Below are 24,040 nucleotides of genomic sequence, written 5' to 3'. Positions count from 1 at the left end.
TCTGATACACAATCTTTTCTTTTTATGTAATAAATGATACTTTTACGTCTTTGAGCCTCAGACATGAAACCATCTGAGACTCAGAGGGGGAATAACCCTTTGCTGGAACTGCTGACACCCTATAGACATCTAAACCTGTGACAAGGGGCCCAAACTAAACACTGCCTGCCAGGTGATTTTCTTTCTTCAAGGAAAAGAAAAACAGACGAGTCAAACTATATCTACCCCTATGAAACCTGCATGTAACCTAAACTTCTGATCCACATGTCAAACTGTGATTAATGGAGTCTGTCTGTGTGTATGTGTCTAAATGTGACCCTCAGTATACTATGATAATCCTCAATATGTCCCTGAACAATGATATATAGCTTTCAGTCAGGTAGTTTCACCATGATATTAAACATGACACCAAATGAAGAAACTTTAACAGTTTATTTCATGTTAAACAAGTAAACATGAATGGTGTTACAAATATTACACAACTGTGCGTCATGAACATTTCATCCCTTACTGCTGTTAAAATGCTGCTGTATAAATTATTTTAATCACAAAGATCTTTTACCAAAATCACTCAGAAAAACATGGATATGGTATTTACATGGTTAAGTGTTAAGTGTCACTTCATTATGGAGGATGTACCTATAACTGTACATAATCAACTGCATACACTTTAAAATACTGACGAGTAACATAGTCGAGTCACAAACGTTTCACAGATTTGTCTTGCGGATTTATCGAGATCCTTCAATTGACACTTCAATACAAAACAAAAATATTTTTCTGAACTCATACGCTCACAACTGTGCATTAAATATCAGATTTAATTCAGCATTTTAATACAACACTGTACATCTAACTCTTCTCAGAAGGGAAGCAGGTCTAAAGACTTCCTGATTGTGTTGTTCTGTCTCAGTATGTTACACTGTAACAGGAAGGAGATCATTTCCAAGGCTTTTATGTGCGTGTGTGTTTGTTTTTAGTCTAAAACTTGGCTTGTCTGATGACAGACGGTGCAGCCAGGCTCCCATTGTGGCAGTCAGAAGGTCCCTATTAATAAAAAGAAGCTTGTTAATTCAACAGTTTTATAAACACAGACGTCTTCTGTCTCTGTAGATTTTATTGGTCTGGCTTCATCTTTAAAGAGTCGGAGATCAAAAACAGTGACACAAATACACAACGATCCGCCATATCATTAAAGCCACAGATAGGTGAAGTGAATAACAGTGATCATCTTGTTACAATGAAATGTTCTTCTGGCAAGCCTTCGAGTCCCAGCATTCATGTCGATGCAACTTGACCCGCACCGCCCATCCAAACACCCTCACAGACCAAGTACACCCCCTCATGGCAACAGCCCTCCCCAGCAGGCCAATATGCCAGCCTTGACCTAGCGTCCAAATTCCTAGATCCCAATCTGATCAAGCATCCATGGGACGTGCTCGTACCAAAGCATCAAGTACTCAAAGGGTCTGCCACCAACGCCCTGGTGCCAAACATCACATAACACTCCCAGCGATCCTGTGTCCGTACCTTGACAGGTCAGAGGCCGCACCGTGGATCGGACTTGAGGGGTTGAAACAGGAGTTCTGGGGTACTGCCATGTCCCACAGATTCTCGATTGGAGCGCATTGTCCTGCTGAGGGGGCACTGCCATTGGGAGTACTGTTGCTATGTTGAGTCAAGCCATGCCACGCTGATTTGCATTTCCATTGTAAGTTAAGACGGGCCATGACACGGCAAGCCACGCTAGAGATAGACCTTCTCTGGAGTAGGTCCAAAAGCAGGGCCACCCACCCTCAAGCGGGTAGCAGTGATGTCTCGCCAAGCCATCATCAGTTAGACACACCTTCAAGTAGGTAGCCCTGTTGTAATGCAAATGCAAATCCCTGCCAGGCTAGGCTGACGGCCCAAATCAAGCCAAGCCAAGCCAAGCCAGCCCATGCCTGTCAAAAAGGGGTATTGGTCTGTAAGGTTGTTTGGGTGGGTGGTGCGTGTCAAGTGGCATCCACATGAATGCAAGTACCCAAGGTTTCCCAGCAGGACATTTCATTGCAACAACATGATCACTGTTATTCACTTCACCTGTCAGTGGTTTTAATGTTGTGGCTGATCGATAAACCCATCAAATGTTCCGCTCAATAACACAGTACATTATCTCCTGTTAACGTGCTCAAGTTTTATAGACAGCCTTTACATATTATTCCTACACACATTTTGTACACAAACATTCAAGATAACACACGACTGAAAACAGCCCAGATGTTTCTGTGGATCTTCTTTCACATTATCTTACTTGTACTTATTATTTTGGTCATTATTATAATCTTTAGAGCGAGTACATGTCTACATTCTGTTGCTTCAGGTTACTGAAAGTCGTTATTTGAAGGGTACAATCTTTAAAGGGACAAAACTTAGGATCAAAGTGATTTATTAAAATACTAAAATGCTTCTGTAGCTTCAGTAAGGAATTATGAGGGCCGGGCAATATCACAAAACTTTTGACCAAATACCTCAATATCAATATTGCAACAATACTGTGGGGTTAACAATTAGTGCATTTACAAATTATTTTCTCAATAGATTTTTGATAATCATCAGTGATGTGGATTTAATGACTGCAAGTGTTATGGAACAGCATGATGGTGTTCTCTTCATTAAACGTCCTTAAACACAGTGACAGTGTGAGCTGTCTTCACTTAAAACAGACTTTTATTCCTGCATTTCAGTGCAAAACTGAACCACTGCCACCCTCATAAAATTAACAGCTCCATGCATGGAGCTAACAGCTGATCCTGCACTCAGAGCCAGCAGAGCGTCTCCTCCTCAGGAAGTTTAAGGCATAAAAACAACTTCACATTTTGGGGCTCTTCTCATTTCTCTATTTTGTGCCTCAACATCTACTCCGTCCTCCTGCCTATGACCGAGGCATTATGCTGGGTCATAGGCATTATGCTAACTCATGCTTCCTTGCGTCCTCTTTCCTGCTGTGACTCTGAGATCACCATGGAGGAGCTTTAAATCCCTTATGTGCACCTCAAGAAAACTGGGAGAGAGGAGGCTTGTGGGGAAGCTTAGCACCCCAGAAACTGATCTCAGTAAGCCATGTTCAAGGATATCTCAATTCCTAAATGCATCTCAAGGAGAGAGGAGGCTTGCAAGAGGAGCTATGAGCGAGGATACACAGGTGTATCCTTTGCAGAAGTCTTTTTGGCACCCATGACGTATAAAAGAGGGGTGACACACACAACTGAAATATACAAACCGTGACAGCTCTGCTGTCATTGTCATCCCTTTAAAATGACGCCTCTGAAGCATGGATGTCTCATTTTGTTAAATACCTGTTGCCTCAACTCCTCTCTCCTTGTTTCTCTTCCTTGCCTCCTCCACTCGCATCTCAGGTGGAAGGGACTAAGACACAAGGAGAGGAGGCAAGGGAGGAAATGGAGGATGTACAAACTGAGACATCACATAAACTTCCAGTCGTCTACCTCCAGCATGAGCATGCGTGTCATTCGGACACGCGTCTATACCGGGACCCTAAAACTGAAGCAACTAAATGGAATCCTGCCATCATTCATTTATTGTTTACACCTGTGCTTTAAATGGTTTTCCTTGAAAAAGGTGTGAATACGTTACAACTAAACACAAATAAATAAGACAGTGGCACATAAATAAAGCTGTAGTTTCAAATAAGCAGACTCAAACAGGCTTAGTGAAAAAAAAAAGCTTCATAGTTTCATGATTGTGTGAATATTTTTCAGTGTGATGGTCAGAAACACAGTGTGAGACAGGAAAGGCAGGTGAAGGATGTGCAGCAGTGCTGGTGATTACAGGCAGTGCGTGCTGATTGCTTTGTGCTCCTACCTTTGTCCATCTGCGTGTTGAGCTAAGATTTGAGATTTTTTTTGTTTTGTTTTTTTGTGGAAGCAGAAAGGGTTATTGATCAGGCTTGTGGAGGAGGAGTCTGCGCCTGGGAGATTAGTGCCGTGGCTCCGTAGTCTTGTCCCGACATCTTCCCCTCCGCCTAAAACAACAGCTACTGATCACTTCTCATTCAGTGTTTACAGAGGCGTGAGTCTCCGGTCCGGGGTGAAGTCGCTGTGACAAAATCTGATCTAACAGACAATTTCCCAACTGAATTCTTGCTCGAATGAATTCTCTCTTTTATATTTCGATTTATAGTTGATTCAGGTCACTTCAGTTATTCTTAAAGTTCCAACAAAGTCCATCTTGGGTGTTACACTTTAAGGAATATTTTACCTTTCATTCCTGGCTATTTGTACAGGTTTAACAAAGAAAATATATTGTGTTACTTTGTCCAAAAGAACCAGGCTAGCTGTTTCCCCCTGGTTCCAGTCTTTGTGCTAAGCTAAGGTACTCATCTGCTAGCTAGCTCTAGCTTATATATGAAAGGGGTATCATGTATCACGCATCATCTCATGTAAGAGTAGATGTGAGGAATTTGACGGCTGACTTCGTGTCATCAGTAACTTCACCACAGAGCATGGAGACTCACCCAGGCATCAATAAAGACGATTTGTCCGTGGTCCTGCGACCTGCTTGGAGTAGCATTGCTTTGGTTGGTTTTGTGTCACATTCAGACTTTCATCTTTATAAATACTTTATCCCCCAAATTACCTTCTATATATCAGTTAATTACCCCATGTTATGTTCAATTCAAGAAAACTGTTTTTCTTGGATGCTTCCGAGACAGCCCTTTCTGACGGGAAACTGAACTAAATATGCTTTCTGCCAGACTCCATTGACAAAAACAATAATTTTACTTCGCTGAAAACGACAGCTGCTGGTCTCCTGCTGCCTCTGTCAGTTGGTTAGTTTGTGTTATTGTGTGACTTTGGTGTTTTAACAGGTTAGTTTGGGTTCAGTTAAGTCAAACAACAACATGAACAAACTACTAACCAAGGCAGCGGTAGACCAGCAGCTCCTGTGTTCAGCGAGGTAAAATTTCTGTTTTTGTCAATGGAGTCTGGGTTTGAAGAAACAATAAATTAATTTCACTTTTAGTTCAGTTCCCTCTAGGAAAGGGCTGTCTGTTTGTGATATACTGAGCATACAACTGGATAAATGAGACTTGGATTATACTGCAAGAGTTGTGTGAGAGTTTGGAAACAGATGATATAGTTTTTCTGTTGTTAAACATGGACCGTGATGGCTTTAATTCATCAAGCGTCCTCGTTCACTGCTGAGACATGAGAAAAATATATGTTTCTTCACAAATCTAACGTAACACAGGGTGAGTAACTGAAATGCCAAAGGTCATTTGGAGGGTGAAGGATTCCTTTAATTTTGCTCTGCGTCTAAGTTGAGGTAATTTGTCTCTTGGTGTCCTCTGGGGTTTTTCCAGACATCATTTGTAGGTTCTTTCCCATACAAACTACTCAAAGCAATGCTACCAAAGGTCAGCAAGTGACACAGTGAGGAAATAGACAGACATATATCATAATGATGAGGGAAATCACAACAATAAAGGATCAACTATTGTACTATTTTAAATCATAGTGCACATGTGCCGACTGTGCATGCAGCCTGTTGCAGTTGCACCTGATAGTTTCTTCTTACCAATTTAGCTTTGTTTTATTTCATTGCTTTGTATTTACATGCTTCTAGTTCATACTCTTATTCTTACTTATAATAATTCTCTATTCTTAACATCGGAGCAGCTGTAACGGATCACAATTTCCCCTCAGGTATCAATAAATCATTTCTGATTAGGACAATTTCATAAGACATTTGTCATTCAATACATTTCTTACACATAAGCAGATGCATGCTCTGTTTTAAGACATGCAGACACCAAAAAACTTTAAAGTGCCCAACGTGCAGCAGAGACAGTGCAGCAGTATTGGGCCATATTTAACAATATTTTTATGTTAAACTAGTACAGACATGCACGCCGACTCAAGACAACAAAAATAGCCACAATAGGGAGCACAGGGTAAGTTATTTCTGGAGCAGCACGAGACGCACATGTGACTTTGACTGCATGCAAACTTATGACACACAAAGAAGTGACATATGGGCGTTTTCACAGCGGACATTTTGACTCGTCACAGTAGGAGAAGCACACGTGTTACTGATGACATCCTTCGACCCTTAAACTGAGGCAGCTAAATGGAATTCAGCCATCACTATTTTCATTCTTTACACTTGAGCTTTTTCTGCTGTGAGACGTCAAAATGTCCTTTATTAAAAAAAATATTATTATCACTGTCCCCCTATAGTATATCCCCACCACACCAACACACCAACACCCCTTTTTCTCGCTCTATCACTTACTTCTGCTTTGGCCAACAGGTTTGCATTTTGTCTCCGCAGATCAGACTTAATTAAACCTACAGAGAAATAAAGAAAGGGAACAGGTAAAGTCTGCATGAGGTAATGAAACAAAGTGTGGTTGAATGACATGATGTAATAACACTGACTCTCCAGTAGGTGGCTCTTGTACACAAAACAGTGGCTGCGTTCAAGTACATGAATGCACTTTGTTAAGGATTTCTTAAGACTGTGTGGCAACACAAATACAGTGTGTCAAACTGAAGTCATGCATCCTAACTTACCCTCAAACTCTGCACTGCTAAATTAAATAAACAACCTCACTGCAACTATTTTATGAACCTAAATTTTCACTTGAAGAAAATGTAACCTTTGTGACTGAATATATTAGTGTGGGAGTTCAGTTGTGGTTTCGTCACAAAGCTGCTCTTTTTCTCATTAATCTGGCATAATGTCCATAACAAGAAGTCCACTCATACGTCTAAATTCTAAGTAACAAAAGACGGTGAGTCACTCTGCTGACCTTTGTGAGCAGAAAGTCTCTTTAAATAGCCCTGCAGTGTTTTTCTTAGTGTTGAGTGCCTCAGTGGCTAATGAATTTTTAAAAAGTTATACATTGCTCATAAACCCCTCAATGGGCCATGACAAACAGACCTAAGTGTCTTCGCATTGACTGAGGCACATTTCACACCTGAAAACGACGTACAGTGTTCCTGACAGTATGCTAATGACCTCCTGAGTGGTGCAGAACTTTGCATTACTCAGGCAATGGACAACAAAATGTTTACAGCTCCACTGTCAGACTTGTTTTTCTAGAAACTCCTGCTTTGCTTAATGAAAAACATTTACTTTGAGTGCGGAGGATGGAGAGAAGAACAAAGTTCCTGCGGTTACACACTTTGTTTTCCCAGACTTCATGTTAAACAGTGTTTATTTAAAGGATCAGTCCGTCCCAAACTCAAAAACACATATTCTTCCTCTTATCTGTAGTGCTATTTATCAGTCTAGATTGTTTTGGTGTGAGTTGCCAAGTGTTGGAGATATCAGCTGTAGAGATGTCTGTCCTCTCTTGAACATAATGGAACTAGATGGCACTCAGGTTGTGGTGCTCAAAGCGCCAAAAAAGCAATGTCTCTTTCCAGAAATCATGACCCAGCTACTCAAGATAATCTACAGACCTTGTTGTGAGCAGTTTCATGTAGGAACTATTTTCTTTCTACCAAACTACACCTGCCGACCATATCACTGTGCAGAAGGAAGTGTGCATCTACTCATGGACAAGAGGCAAGTGCTCGTGACAACATGAGATGTAGACATTAATGGCGTCCTCCTCAGCTGAGCTGTAATGTTAGCTAGCTCGGTGGTGCTAGGTGAGACAGCAGTAGATGCAGGGGTGTAGCAGCAAATTCTGGGCTCTATGCAGAAGAAGTCTCTGTGGGCCCCCTGTCTTTCCTGTTTGGGTCCATGTATCCCGTCCTTTTCTTTTCTTTTCTTTCCTTTCCATTTCTGTCCTGCCCCTCCTTTCCTTTCCTTTCCTTTCCTTTCCTTTCCTTTCCTTTCCTTTCCTGCCCTGTCCTTTCCTTTTCCTTCCTGTCCTGCCCTGTCCTTTCCTTTTCCTTCCTGTCCCTCCTTTCCCTTCCTCTCCTTTCCTTTCCCTTCCTCTCCTTTCCTATCCCTCCTTCCCTTTCCTTTCCTGCCCCTCTTCTCCTTTCCTTTCCTGTTCTGCCCCTCCTCTCCTTTCCTTTCCTGTCCTGCGACCCCTTTCCCTTCCTTTCCTTTCCTTTCCTTTCCTGCCCCCCTTTCCCTTCCTTTCCTTTTCTTTCCTTTCCTTTCCTTTTCATATCCCTCCTTTCCTTTCCTTTCCTGTCCTGCCCCTCCTTGTCTTGTCTTGTCTTGTCCTGTCCTTTCCTTTTCCTGTACCTCCCTTAACTTTCCTTTTCCTGTCCTGTCATGTCCCTCCCTTTCCTTTCCTTTCCTTTCCTTTCTTTTTCCTGTCCTGCCCTGTCCCTAATTTCATTTCATTTCCTGTCCCATTCTTGGGGAAACACATGACAGTGTACAGAGCAGTGCAGGGCAGACTAAACCATTTTGGGTGAAAGAGGCCTCAAGGAGCTTCCACTATTTTTTTATACAAAGTCTTTTAACCGAATTATTCAACAAATTTTAATTCAGTTATGTAATTGTAAAATTGTAAACAAAACGAAACTTTTCATTCTAGACGCACGTGTCTTTGCACAGTGATACAGTTGGCAGGTGTAGTTTGGTCTGTGGATTATCCTGAGTAACTGGGTCATGATTTCTGGAAATAGACATTGCTGTTGAGTTTTTGCAATGTTTTTTTTTTGCGCTCTTAGCACCACAGGCTGAGTACCATCTAATTCCCTTATATTCAAGAGAAGGCAGACATGTCTGTGGCTGATATTGTTAACAATCTAGACTGATAAAGAGCACAACAGGTAAGAGGACATATATGCAAACAGGAAGAATTTCTAAGAGCTCTAAATGTGGAGGTACTCCTGAGGCCAACCCTCCTTCCTGTAAGTAGGTGACATATTTCTCTGTTAAGTAAATGCAACAATAACAACACATTGTCATTATGTTATATTTTATCTGTATCATAACATTCAACCCTGAAACTGTCCTTCATGCTACAAAGTAAACATCATCTGTATTCTTGGAATTCAGCACTTTTCCTACAGGAGCATTAGTAAACTCACGACAGAAACTGTGACAAACAAAGGCAATTCTCGGGCATCACCGTGTGTGACATAAAAGCAGTAGCCTGCTATGACTGCACGCAACATATGATTCACGGTCACAAAGGTCTTACCTGTCATAATTGTGCCGATTAGAAGAAAAACACAGAGGAAGATGTTTCCTGCCAGTGTGCCAAAATGGTCGATGATCTTCCCCTGGCAGATGGTGAATATAATGCCAAACACCTGTGTATGCAGAGCACGCAGTTGTTACGATTAAAGCTGGGGCTTGCACGCACACAGGCACCCTCATAACCACAACAACTGAAAAAAAAACCAACTGCAACCAACTCAAAGCACCCCATCACTACAATTTCACCACTCAGCAGCAGAGGCATATTAGAAGTGGCATCAACATTGTCCCATCTATGTCCATGGCAATATTTGGAGTGATTCCCTTAGATTCTTTTTACTTCTGGCCAGACGGCTCATCGTGTCTTCACCTCCAACATATGGACATCATGTATTATTTACAATCAGAGAAAATCTGTTGTTTTATTAAAGGATCAACTGCACACTTTTTTAAACCACTTACACAAAAAACTGTGCAAAAATTGGTGCAGTAATACTCTTGCTATACAGTCACAGCTGTGTGCATATGGACTATTTTACAGTTGCTCTGAACGCTTCTTAAAGGGATAGTGCACCCAAAAATGAAAATTCAGCCATTATCTACTCACCCATATGCCGATGGAGGCTCAGGTGAAGTTTTAGAGCCTTCACATCCCTTGCGGAGATCCAAGGGGAGAGTGGGTAGCAACATAATTCCACCTAATGGAGGCTTCAGATTCAAACGTCCAAAAACACATAACTGAAACCACAAAATATTCCCATACTGCTCGTCCGTAGTGATCCAAGAGTCCTGAAGCCCCGACATAAAAAGTTGTTTGGAAAAACGTCATTTGAACTCTGTTTTTAGCCTCATTGTAGCCTGTAGCTCTAACAGGACACTTGGATCACTACGGACGAGCAGTATGGAGATATTTTGTGGTTTCAATTTTGTGTTTTGTTTGAATCTGGGGCGCCGTAAGCCTGCATTAGGTGGAGTTGTGTTGCTACCCCCTCTCCCCTTGGTTCTCTAGAAGTGTTGCGAGGACTCTAAAACTTCACCTGAGCCTCCATCGGCATATGGGTGAGTAGATAATGGCTGAATTTTCATTTTTGGGTGCACTATCCCTTTAACCAATCATACTCAAGGGCAGGAGCTATGTGTTTCATAATCAAGACTTTGGCACATCTGACTGGACAGGGACTATAGACTGTTACTGTTTAACTGTTTGAGCTGTATTGTTTTAACATATGTGTCCAGAGGCCTGTACTACGAAGCAGGATTTAGCTTAGCGAGTTAGCGAGGTAACTTCAGGGTTAACTCTGGGTTTTCAGTACTACAAAGCTGGTTCTCTTTCTACTGGGATAAATCACCGTGGTAACTTATGCTGAACAGCTAACCTGCTCCGGAGCAGATTAACTTCAGGGTATCAGATCACAGCCTGTCAACACCCCGACCTCTGACCACTCACATTACTGAAGGAAAAAGTATCCTTGAATGAAAGTCTTTCTTTGTTCCAGGGCTCTATTTCACTGGTTTTAAAACAGGGCTTCTAACAAACATAGAGATCGTTAACACAAGATTTTGAAACTAGGCTACTTTTCCACCCTTTACTTCAGTAGCAGAAATAGTGTTTTACGTGACATATTCATTATCATCTCACTAAATAGCAAAAAATACTGGATATTAATGTCAAATATAACCTAGTGATACCGACGCATAATTTAAGTCTCGGCCGTTAATCAATTTTTGGATAGTATTTTCAGTGTCTATACATTTTCTATCACAAGTTTACAGAGTGTGTCTTGAGGTGCCAGACACTTTCGCTATTGTTTCATCTCATATCATATGAAGCAGCCTACTTCACGGTTCTGATGATGTCACTTGTGATTAACACCCCCGCCTCTTTCACATGAACGCACTCGAGGCTGGATAGGAAAACCCAGAGTTGACTGAACTTGTTGATAACCAGCTCTGTAGTACTGGTTATCCAGAAGGACAATGTTAGGGTTAGTCAAGCAAGATAACAAAAAGATATCCTGGATACGTTGAACTGGCTTAGTTCAAGCCTGCAGTCTCCTTGGAAAACTGCATTGATTTTGAGTGATTGCTCTGGTGAAAGAAGGCTAATGACTCACTTTTTTTCTGTACAAATATTTGATATCATGTTATCTCTATGGGCTTTTCTGCAATATATTGTTTAAAGTGACTCTTCAGGTCATTGAGCTGCACCTGTGCTGAACAGTTGAGGAGTCCAGATGAAGTTCCCTCTGACTCTGGGTATGTCAGCTCAACTGCATACTCAAAACCCAGCGGGAGGTAGCCAGTCATGAAAAACCTGGACACATGGACACACAGAAGCACACAATATATAGAGTCACAAGTTGATTTAATTTAAACTCTGTCTACTAAACCACAACATTTCTGACAACAGTTTAATGTAAATTTCAACAGTACAGCCTGAATTTTGCATAAATGGGTTAGAGAGTAACTTTGATGTTTTCCAACATGGATCCTATTCTCTGTGCACTGTGAATTTACGTCTACTAAGAGTGCTTGTTTTTGCCACTGACAGGCTCAGATATAATTGTCTTAACAATATTTAAGAAAGTAAGATACTTTTTGTTTAACCAGAAAAAGCCCCAAAATTGCCATTGCCAGATCCATCACTCTCCATTTCAAAAAACACTGTAATTTTAGCATGTATAGGGCACAGACTGCATACAAAGATGGACAGCACTTCACCACTTCACTATGCTGTGAAGTTAAAATATCCCGCATACAGCCGTTGCCATCTTGCTCTGGTGACATCTGTCGGAGTCAGAGTCTGCGAAGTAGCACTCTCAGTAGTATCAAGTTTCCCGCCCATACACTCGTCAGACCAATCATGAACAGTGCAACTAAATGCGAGCCCCGTGATTGGCTCACATGGTTGTCAATCATATTGTAAAATAATCCCCTTTTCATAGCATAAAAAAAAAACGTAATTAGGCCTAAAACCAAATTTAGCTAAAAGCTAAGATAAAATATCCCATATACAGCCGTTGCCGTCTTGCTCAACTAACGTCATTTGGAGCCAGAGTCTGCGCAATAGCGACATGCGCTGTATCAAGTTTCCCGCCCATACACCCGTCCGATCAATTGTGAACAGTTCTACTGAATGCGAGCCCCATGATTGGCTCACATGGTCGTCAATCATGTCGTGAAATAATCCCCGTTTCGTAACATTAAAAAACGTAGTTAGGCCTAAAACCAAACTTAGCTAAAAGTTAAGCTAAAACATCCCATATACAGCCGTTGCCAACTTGCTCTGCTAACGTCATTCGGAGCCAGAGTCTGCGGAGTAGCAATCTCTGTTGTATCAAGCCTCCCGCCCATACACTCGCCCAACCAATCGTAAGCAGCGCTATTGAATGCGAGCCCACCGACTGGCTCACACAGTTGTCAATCATGCCGTAAAATACTTGTTTCGTAGCATTAAATAACTGATTAAAACCACACTTATCAGAAAATCGAACACTTGAACAAACAGCAACACGATAAAAACAAACTTAAATGACAAAAAACATCTTTGGGGATAATTTATTTGATGGGAACTTTGAGTTTTTAGTTTGGCCCATGTCCCATCCACTAACATGGAGAGGGCGGGCTTTAGTCAGCCACCAGGGGGAGATAGAGATGTTTCGCTGTCACGGCGGCCATCTTTATATATAGTCAATGGCATAGACCTAGACTCAGCATATTTTCACAGCTACTGGGCGAATAATGGGTTTTATTTTGCTCCTGTCCACGCCCATAACTTGCAAGTGTAGGGCATATAAAACCTTTGTAACCACTACGTCAATGGAATTTAAACTAACACCCTCTTCTATAGTTAAATGACAGCGGTGATGTTATACAGGAACAACAGGTTTTGAAAGCTGTCCACTGACACCAGAGAATTTTCTCACTTAATAGCAACTTGTTTTTCTTCCACTGAAGTGACAGCAAGTGAAACTACATGACAAGGCTCTGACATGGCAACAGCAGCAAAACACATCAGCCTGTGTCAGAACGTACTGTATTTCCAGACACATTTCTTTGACATTTACTCTGCCCATAAATGTGCTTTAATAACAAGAACACAGAGCTACAATACCTGATGGTTAATGTCAATCTAGGGTTTAAGGGGAAGTTAATGATACATAGAGAAATAGAAATTCATATTGAGAACAGAAATTCTGAGATGCCATGATGGTGGAAACAGACAATGGTTGTACACACTGAAAAAAAGAGCAAAGACATGTTAACTTGATTAAATACCAGGAACTCCAGCAGGAATGTGAAGCTAGCTGAAGCTCATTTAGTCTCCATTAACAAATGACGCTTTCTGTGAGTTGTTTGACGATTCAGTCTGAGTCACATGGATATTTTTATACTGCATGTATCGTGTTATCACATTGGTGTGCCTTTACAGAAAGGGCGAGCCCAATGTGAAGGGTTGATCTATGCCATTGAGGAAGTGTAATGATTTTACAACAGTAACATAAAGGTTAGACTGGATGTAAAAGCACTGCTGGCTACAAGATCTGGTTTTAACTACAGAAGAAGATTGAAAAACGTGTGACTTTGTAGATCATTTTCACCCATAAAGATATAATTCGGAAACATTTACACATTGTAGGTGGAAATATTCCCATTACTTTCTTTCTGACAAGAGGAAAGATGTGAGGACAGGTGGTGTTCCAGGTGGTGGCACTAATACCACTCTCCCACCAAATTTAGCACCCACTAAGCCTACTAAAAATAGGCAATAGACTCCTTTCCCATGGCCAGTAGACTACAGCTATGTACACGTCTCTGCTGCACGAAAACAGCCAGAAAACAGGTTTTAGTAAACAGTGAAAAGCAGCATGTTGGGCAGTGAAACTGTCACAGTAGTTACTTCTCTTTCTAACTCAGCGCAGACTAACTTGGAATGATGTTTGAGCACTGCTTGGGCGGAGAGAGATGGTAATCTGTTGTGCAGAGTCATTGTGTCTCAGTGATAAACACATTCACCCAGGTGTTGTGTTTCTATCAATACTGATCACAGCCGGAGCTTATAATACTCGTGCCTACTGCAGTGTCATTTGACCCAGGTGTAAATGCCGATTGTAACCTTTCCCATTACATACAAAAGCCAGTTGTTAGCGGTCATTGGTTGGTTTTAGTGCAGTTGGAAAGGGGCTTCAGACTCTTTCCACAAGGTAAAAGCACAACCTCAAACCTCCTGAAACACCAACTACAGCAGCACAGAAATGTGAAGCTCTTGGGAGTACACCTCACCACAGATGCGCCTTGGCTGCACATACCAGAGATTACACTGACACTCACAGAGGAGCACATGTGAAGTCGGAATTTGAGAAGAAAGGATGCAAAGCGTAATGTAATAAAATTACTTTTAAGAAGTACAGTAACAAGTCACAAGTAATAAATTACATTTTTCAGTAACAAGCCCAACACTGCCAAGGCCTCCTTCTGTATGTTTTCCTGCGTTATCTCTGCTCTGCACATCCTGACTTTGAATACTGGGTCAGTGTGTACAGATGCAAATCTTTACCTGCACCTACTGTGTGCAGGGTGTGCGTGTGTGTGTGTGTGTGTGAATGCTTATCAGGCCTCCGTTGACCTCTAAATAAACACTGCTGTAAATTATTGTTGCAAATGTCAACAGAAATATTGCACTTTTATGGAGCAGGGTTGCACAAGTTTTCTGTAAGTTTCCATCTGTGATTCATATTAGTTTGAAAAACTGCAGCGGAGGAAACAGACCCTCTGTGAGAGGAATGTTCAAATAGTTAGAGCTATAAATGTGATGTTACTGAGCTCAATCCAGCCTCTTACTGAGGTCAAAATCCAGCTTCAAATACAGTGTTTTTGGTGATTTGGTTGTCTATCCCTTAACTAAACAAAATTTAAACTGGCAAAACCACTATAAAGAAATAAATACTTAGATCATAGTACTTCTATAATAAAAAGAATAAGTGATGAAAAAATTACCCTAGAGCTCCAGCGGTGATGAAGACCACCCAGAGGTGTCCCAGGCTGAGTGTAGCAGCATAAACTATCATCCCCACCAGAGACATGAAGTAGACTGCCAGGGTTGTCTGCCTGGGAAAACAAATACAGCATTGAGCACTATAATCATCATCATCATCATCATCATCATCATCATCATACATTCAGAGTACTGCTGCATTTTGAATTTATGTTGATAAACTCCTCATGTTACAGTAGATGCTGTGTCAGACTATGGAGGATGAAAAATTACTTTAGTATCAATAAATAAATAAATAAATGTTTAAATAAATGCAGGAATAAAAAAAAATACAACGATACATAAATAAATACAGAAATAAATTATTAATGTATAAAAAAAAATCAGGCATGAATAAATAATTCAGGAAAAAATAAATGCATGAATAAAGAATAAATGTTAAATTAAGTATGGAAATAAATAGATAAATACATAAATAAAGTTGATAATTAAACAGGACATAAATATCTTAAATTTATTTCTAAATGTATTTATTTACTTCTGTTCTGTGTTTGGTCTGTGTTAATGAGGTAGAAGGTCCTAACCTCGACATTTTGTAGTTATTAATACATTTGTCTACATATTTATTTCCCCATTTTTATTCTTTTAATTATTTATTTAATTACATGCTTGTGCATTTATTTATCTCTGTAATTATTTATGAATTTATTTCCATATTGATTTCAGCATTTATTTATTCTTTTATTCACTTATTTTATCCTGGATTTATTTATTTATTAACATATTCATGCATTTTGTTATACATTTATTTACTTATCTATCTATGTAGTCATGCATTTATTTCCATATTTATTTAAGCACTATATTTTTCTTTTATTTACTTATTTAATCCTGTATTTATTTATTTATGCATCTATTTCTATATTAGTTTCAGCATTTTTAAAAAAAAATCCTTTATTTACTTATTTAATCCTGTATTTATTTATTTACTTGTTTGTGCATTTATTTATCCTTTTATTTGCTTATTTAATCCTGTATGTATTTATTTATTTACTTGTTTATGCATTTATTTAACCTCTATATTTATTTCAGCATTTATTTTCATAAGTTTTCAGCAGTTATTTATTATTTTTTTAATTATTTAATTCTGTATTTATGTATGTATGTATTTATTTATTTTTTACTTATTAAATCCTGAATTTATTTATCTATTTATTCATACAGATAATTATTAATTGATACTTGTCATGTCATTTTTTGTCCTCCACAGACAGATGTCGCATCTCAAATGATTTAAAAAAATTATGACGATTAAAAGCAGTCTAATAAAAAATCACGGACAGCATCAAAATATAAATGTACACTGTGGAGTTTTTGACCACTAGTAGCGCTATGGAGCAGTGTTTTAATGAGCTGGCCCCTGCTTCCTTTGTCTTTGTGCACCAGGACCCCATCCATAAAACTCACAATATAATTACTGCCACTTATTAATATATGAGACATGTTTGGAGCAATGACACATGAGACTGTCACACACACACACACACACACACACACACACACACACAAATGTCAGCTGCAGTCTGACATTTTAAATAAATATACATAAATCTGTAATGAACAGCACCATGAGCCTATGTCTGAACAAAGTGCTAAAACATTATCATGCAGAGATTTACAACCTCAAGACCTACAGGTCCTTGAAGGGTCTCAACTTTTGTACCAGTGGCTAAACAATCTAACACTGTACAGATAAGGTGTTAGATCCGTTGTTTTACGAGAAACAGCCTCAAAATCACTACTGCCAAACCCACCAGACTCCATTCAAATAAACACTGATTTCAGTGTGTATAGAGTCAGCCTATCTTTACATCTAACTGGATGAATTAAGGGTTTATTTGAACTAAACCAGAGTTGGTGATTGTTGGAACAGTGGAAACATGAACCAAAATGTACTCTATGAGTTTTATTTTGTTGCTGTAGACTTTAAATGAAGTGTGTTTTATGACGATAAAATTGCTGTTTATTTAAATGGAGTCTGGTGGGACTGGCAATCGTGATTTCGAGGCTGTTTCCTGTTAACCAAAAAGGATTGTACTCTTTGAAATAAGCTCTGTCTCTGTAGGGATCCTTTAAATGTTCTTTTCAAACACTTAAAATAACAACCTGAGCCTGTCATGGACAAAAACAAGCACTTTTAGCAGCCATAAATTAATGATGCAAACATGTTTAAAACACTCTCACCCAATACTGCACCAATTTTAAAAAATGTGGTTCCCATTCGTCACTTAGACACACAAAAAAACTGAAAAAGGAATCCAGGTTGACAGAAGCACCTTTAACTCTGGATTTCTAAGCTTATTTCACATGCAGAAAGCCACACAGCAACTTTAATGTAACTAGCAAATGCTTTGATTTCCCCATTGTTTTGTGGTTGTTCCCATTAATACCGACTGTATCCACAGGATTCCACTGGATTTGTAATAACACTGAAATGTCTCATTTAAAAGATGCATCCGAAAGTGTGTGCGAATGAGCAACCAGTGTATTTAAAATACATATGAGAGTAATTCCAATATCTGGATGAGACAACAGAGTCAGGTAAGACTGAATGTTTCTCTGCATGTGAGCCACAAACACTCGCATTCCTTCATTTGCAGAACAAAACTCTCGTAAATAAGACAATGGGAGGTCGACTGAAACCCCCCATGGGGCGGACCCTGCTGTCACTACACAGCCAAAAGGCTCATGAGGCCACGGCGATCAGTGTTAAGAACAGCAAGCTGCACCTGGATAAACAGACACAGAGCCCCAACAAATAAACACTAAACAAAAACTGCAGCGAGATGAGAAGCGAAATGACAATAAACAGGACAGACAAACGATTGTGTGGCTGCTTGTGTCAAATAGGGTCCGCTAAATATATAAATACAGCTTAAAAGAAGTCATGTGCTTTTCCTCTCCGACATTCGCCTTACTTGTAGGTTTTAGTTTTGTCCAGCCAAATGCCACAGATGAGGGAGCCGACCATCCCCGCGATGACAATGGTGAGGCCAATCCTCCCAGCATTCACCTCTTCTCCCTACGGGGTCAAGGAAGATAGGACTTAGATTAACGCCCTTACGGCCTTTCATACCAAGGAAAGGCGAGGCAGTTTGAGAGACAGCACATTTCATTTCAGGCAGGGGAGTGGAGGAGAGTTGAGTCTCACATCTGGTGTCACATAAATCCTTTCTCTACACCACCTACTGATGGAGAGTAAAATTAAATTAAAGCTTCAGCAGGTAATGTTATTCTATAAAATTATACAAATATGTTAGCAGCATCCTGTTGCGGTACTTCGGTGGAAAAATCAGAAATAGAAATACTTCCTTGATTCCCCAGGAGAAATTATGTTTCGTTACAGTTGCCCCGATGTAAAGAATACAGAATTAGAAGAAGTAAGAATAAGAGTATGCAATAGAAGTATGGACATATAAAGCAATAAAATAAAGTAAAATGAAATAAAATAGAATAAAATTAAATTAAATTAAATTACATTTTAAAAAAATTAAATATAATTAAATAAAATAAAGTGAAAAATAAAATTAAATAAAAATGAAAATGTGCATTAAAATAAAAATAAAATGTGCCTTTTGCTACAGTGTTTGACACTAGTACTAAAGATGTTAAAAAATATTAAAAATAAAATAAAATCCAAGATATAAATAAAGTAAAATAAAAATGTGCATTTTGCTACAGTGTTTAACACTACTACTTAAGATACAAAAAATATAAAAATTAAAATAAAATTGTCGAAGAAAAAAAACTTCTAATAAGCAATGAATAATTGTTTTGCCCAGAGAAAACTGAAATTATCATTCGTGAAAGGAATACTTCACCCCACAAATTACAATTTATACATCAGTTACTCAACTCATGTTAGAATTTGTGAAGCAAACCTATTTTTTCTCCCTTGCTTTCACTGTGAGCGAAGATTGTGTGTTGTGTTAAACAACAGCAAAAATATACCAAAACATGCACGAAGAATCCAAAAACTGAAAAAAAAAATAGGCGACCACATTTAACAGCAAAACTACATCAAAACATCTGTTTACAAATATAACAACATAATCCAAGTCTCATTTATCCAGTCGTATGCTCAGTTCTTCCCAAACAGACAGTCCTTTCTGACAAGGAACTGGGCTACAACTTCAGCCGGTGTGTTATTGTGTGACTTTGGTGAACCTGAACTAACCCTTTCAAACACCAAAGTCACACAAGAACACAAATAAACTAACTGATGGAGGCTGATTTTCTTGTTGATTTTGCTGTATCTAAACGAGGTCACCTATTTTTTTTTTTTTTTTTTTTTTTTTCAGTTTTTGGATTCTTCGTTCACAGTGGAGGCGCACAAGGAAAAAAGTCGATGAAACATGAGGTGAGTTACTGATATAGAAATGTTTTTTGAGGGAGTCAAGTGTTCCTTTAATCTGTCACCACACTGCAATTTATTGATATTGTTTGGTATTATTTCTTGGGTATTAAATATTGCAGTTTAAGTCACCAAAGTGTGGTTGCAATGCAAAATAGAAAAGTAAAATCAGCTTATTAAGTCCTGAAATATCAAACTACGGAAAGTGTAACAAGAACATTAGGTAATAGATATCAATACAGAGGAAACACCAAACTGCATGTTATTATTCGTACACAGAAACAATGGGCGGGACTTACAGGGTAATGCTCGATGATCATGCGGTTCAGCAGGGTGCCAACAGCATAGAAACAACCCACGTTCAAACCTGTGCAGTGGGAAATATTGTCAGACAGAGTCTTCACACGACAAACCACAGGACAGAAACATCTTTCAGGAAACCTTTCACAATGTTAACGAAGCATTGAGCTAACTTCCTTATGAGAATGATGAAATACTTTAATGAGAGCAGTTGAAGGGTTTTGGATTGTGTCGAATGACCCTAATCAGGCTGGTTTCCTAAACAGAGAGCCGACCCAAACCAAGGACTTCTATAAAAGGACAGGTCTGCAAAGGTCGGAAGATTTTGTCTTGCAAAGGTTTTAGATACAGTCGGTTACTCAGACATTAACGACACAGGAAGAACATACACCTGCATAAAAACAGCATTTTTGGAAAAATGTTTAGAGAATAAAACAAGTGAGGATGTAAAATGAAAAAAACATATACAGACATGTCGTATTCTGGCTCCTCTTGTGTATAACGCTTCACTGTACCAGAGGTAAACTGTGTCCTTGAAAACTTTTCATTTGTGTATGGGAAGATTGCTTTGTAGCTGTTCTCATGACAGTTATCAGTTAACTGAAGGTCTCCCTGTGCCTCCCTCCTGCTGTACACTTCTGAGGTTTAATTATATTATGTGACTGAATCTGTGATTCTTTGTCAGACCTACAGAGGGCACTCCAGGTGTCAGAGCCAGGACCTTTCAGCTGAAATAAACTGACTCTGTTATAGCTCTTATTATTCTGTTTTAACCCTTTATTAAATAGCACAAAATACAACCTGATCGTTTCACTCTGTATTTGTTCACTTCTGCCACAACAGCAATGAAAGCTGTATTTTAAACGACACGTCGGGACGTTTCTATTCATGTTTGTAGCAACAAAAGTGGGTGCTTTCTAATGACAGTTGAGGACAATTTCATTCGTGTCCGTGGGACAAAACAAGACGTCAGGGCATTTTCAGCTGTCTTTTGCCAACCAAACTTGTTCTTTTTTAAAGGGCACATCGGGGCATTTCCAGTCACGTCTGTGGCGATCAAACCAAGTATTCTTTAACAACAGTTCTGGATATGTCCAGCTGTGTTTGTAGCAATGAAAGCGAGTATTTTTTAATGACAGTTCAGGACATTTTCATTTGTGTTTGAGGCCACAAAACTGGGTACTTTTAACAAAATATTGGGACATTTCCAGTCAAGTCAACAAGTATATTTTAACCACAGATCTGGATATTTTCAATCTTGTTTGTGGCAACAAAACTGAGTATTTTCAACGAGACATTGGGACATTTTCAGCTGTGTTTGTGGCAACAAAACCAGGTAATCTTTAAAGACAGTTTGGGATATGTCCAGCCATGTTTGCAGCAATAAAAGCGTATGTTTTTTAGTGACAGTTCAGGACATTTCTCATTGTGTTTTGGCCACAAAACTGCGTACTCAACAAAAACGACAGTTCGGGACATTTCCATTTATGTTTGTGGTAACAAAACTGGGTATTTTTGACAAGACGTTGGGACATTTCCAGTCAAGTTTGCGGTGACCAATCCCAGTTTGGGATATGTCCAGCTGTGTTTGTAGATATAAAAGCAGGTGATTTAGAAAAACAGTTCAGGATATTTTCATTTGTATTTGTGGCAACAAAACAAGATCTTTTGTGGCAGCAAAACTGGGTATTTTCGACGAGACATTTCCAGTCAAGTCCGTAGCAACAAAAGCAGGTAATCTTTAATGACAGTTCGGGACATGTCCAGCTGTGTTTATGGTGAACAAAACCAGGCATTTTAAGCCAAAACATTATGTTTTCCTAACCCTAACCAAGTGGTTTTATGTCTTACCATAACCACACTTCAATGAAAGCATCGTGAAAACATAAACTTGAAAATTTAAATGGAAAAAGATGTAAGGATTCAAGATATCTGCTACATCTGAGACATACAAAAGCAGCAAATCCATGGTTTGCAGATATGTACAGTGTCAACATTTATTTTGGCAACTGGGTTAAGCCTGCAGGACAGAGCGGAAATCACGTGTAAATCTGATACCAAATAGTTATCTGACAGTCTTAAAATCATATGCAGAAAGACACAGAGAGACACACACACACTAATAAAAGTCACATGAATCGTCACATGAAGTGACACAACAGTTGGGTCAAGCAAGATGAAAGTGTTTACTTGAACTGCTCACAGCTGTTGGACGTAGCGGCTGTGATTTGACAAACTCGACTAATTTCACTGCAAAGAAACTAATTTCATATCCCAGAGTAATTTATATTTCATAAAACTTTTTATCTTAAGGACACATCGATCATTTGTTAAATATTGCCAGACTACAAGCAAACTTTGGACCCCTCCAGGTCAAGCACACTCTGCTATGAGCGTCTGGATAACTAATGACTTTGTGCATGTTTATGACTTATAATAAGATAAAACCAGTTACACTTTAAAAGGCGAGACTTGGGGCTTTCTTCAAGATCAGTAAGTGATTTCTATGCTAATGTAACACCTATTTTCCAGCTGAATCAGTAACTGATGTGGTGCAAGTCAACTCTGATGATGTGTTGGGGAATATCTGAATCTGTCCTCTGTTTTCAGCTGGATTGGTTGATTTTAAAGTGGCTATAATGTCAATATATTTACTAGAGACAGACATTTGCCTCTGAAGAGGGTGGAGACAAAAAACATAGCTAAAAGAGAGGAAATATTGGACTTACATTCATTAGATAAACATGATTGATAATGTTGATCTGTAGCTGCTCGATATGCAAATAAGCAACTGTTTGCTGGCAACATTGCCATATCCACTTGAAAGATTAAGAAATCAGAAATCAAACAATTCAAACCACACAGATCAGAAATTGTGGATGTTTTTGGTCCATAGAATTAACTCAGACAAATAACTATTACTGTGGACAGTGATGATGACTCACCATAAGTAATGATGAGGAGGATGAAGGGCTTGTTGCGGAGCAGCCTGAGGATAGAAGCTGTGTAGGAGTAGTGTTCTGGTGGGATGGTGCGAGCTGTGGCCTGGGCCTGAGTCGGAGGAAGTTTAGGACGCTCCTGGAAAACTGACATGTGGAGACACCAAAGTCAATATTCGAAGCTTGTTAAAGCGCAGTTTCAGGAGCGGGAACACACACCAATCACAGCCTTCTAGCCTACTATATAAGCGGAACTAACCCTTTCCTCAGTCTCTCGCTCCTGCATTCGCATCCCTCCCTCCCACCCTCTTTCACCTTATCTCCCTGTCTCCTCTCCTCTAGGACACTAGGGGTTCATCGATGCCCGGGCGCCACTACGGACCTCCAAATCTCCCCACACCGCACTCAATAATCCATCCATCCATCCATCCAATTCATTATTGTCCAATAAATCTTCTAAAACGTATCTGATTGGTTGCGTGTTCCTTGCTCGTGAATAAACATTTAGACATAAGAGAACACAGTCATGAACAAAGACTAGTGAACAAAATCTTATAACATATATCCGGTGTCCTGGTTTATTGTCAGACATGTTGCATTGTTAACCTCTTAAATTCGTTTGCACCTTCATCATTATATAAATTATAGTCAACACTGCAGTGTGTACAAATGTGTAAATTAAAGGAGCTGTATGTGACAATCAGAGCATATTTACCATTCAAAGTTTGAGCTGGGATTGCCTGCACACAAAAGGTTGGCAGAGGCAGCAGCAACCAGCTAGTGGTGCTAACAGGGCCAACAACGGCAGTGCTGACAGAGCTTACAGTGGTAATGTGAAGGGGGACTGAGGGTGGGCGTTTAGCCACCGTGGTTTGCTTTGGGACAGCATTATCTGCAGTAACAGCCATATAAGCACAGTGCAAAGAGGCGGCAACTGGCTAACCAGTGCGACTCAGATTACAACACACATAGAAGGAGCGTGACCTCAGTAACTCCTCAGGACACCATTTTTATAACGTCATTGGGGGCCACATTTAACAACAGCTAAAATATATCAGTTTACAAACTCTCACGTAAAACAAGTAGTATAATTTGAGTCTAATTTATCCAGTCATATGCTAAGTACGTCCCAAAAACATGCATTGTCACTAAAATGTTACAATATAAAACACTTCCCCAGAAGAGTAGCGCACCCTGATCGTGCCTGGGCACGCGCCTGGATATAAGCTCTGCTTGAAAAGAGTTCAAATGTATGCGTTTGGCCAGGCA

At 39.5% G+C, this 24,040-nt stretch overlaps 1 protein-coding gene across 3 annotated transcripts in view; it reads right to left on the bottom strand.

The window, feature by feature from the left end:
• Window positions 1–413: 413 nt before the first annotated feature.
• The window catches only part of flvcr2b (FLVCR choline and putative heme transporter 2b), a 38,514-nt gene continuing 14,887 nt past the window's right edge, over window positions 414–24,040 (bottom strand). For 2 of the 3 annotated variants that reach the window (XM_033648634.2, XM_033648633.2), the window contains exons 3-11: window positions 22,778–22,918; window positions 19,832–19,899; window positions 18,097–18,200; window positions 15,121–15,231; window positions 11,332–11,437; window positions 9,125–9,236; window positions 6,298–6,353; window positions 3,865–4,024; window positions 414–1,047 (exon numbers count right to left, since the gene is read on the bottom strand). In XM_033648634.2, coding sequence (XP_033504525.1) covers window positions 3,944–4,024; window positions 6,298–6,353; window positions 9,125–9,236; window positions 11,332–11,437; window positions 15,121–15,231; window positions 18,097–18,200; window positions 19,832–19,899; window positions 22,778–22,918 — 779 coding nt within the window. In that variant the 3' untranslated portion in view covers window positions 414–1,047; window positions 3,865–3,943. The remainder of the gene's footprint in view (window positions 1,048–3,864; window positions 4,025–6,297; window positions 6,354–9,124; window positions 9,237–11,331; window positions 11,438–15,120; window positions 15,232–18,096; window positions 18,201–19,831; window positions 19,900–22,777; window positions 22,919–24,040) is intronic. The other variant, XM_078173783.1, reaches the window with a different exon arrangement.

This window comes from Epinephelus lanceolatus, chromosome 13 (genome assembly GCF_041903045.1).
Source record: "Epinephelus lanceolatus isolate andai-2023 chromosome 13, ASM4190304v1, whole genome shotgun sequence".
NCBI lineage: Eukaryota > Metazoa > Chordata > Actinopteri > Perciformes > Serranidae > Epinephelus > Epinephelus lanceolatus.
The sequence above is the reverse complement of the archived record's forward strand: the minus strand, read 5'-3'. Positions and strand labels throughout refer to the sequence as shown.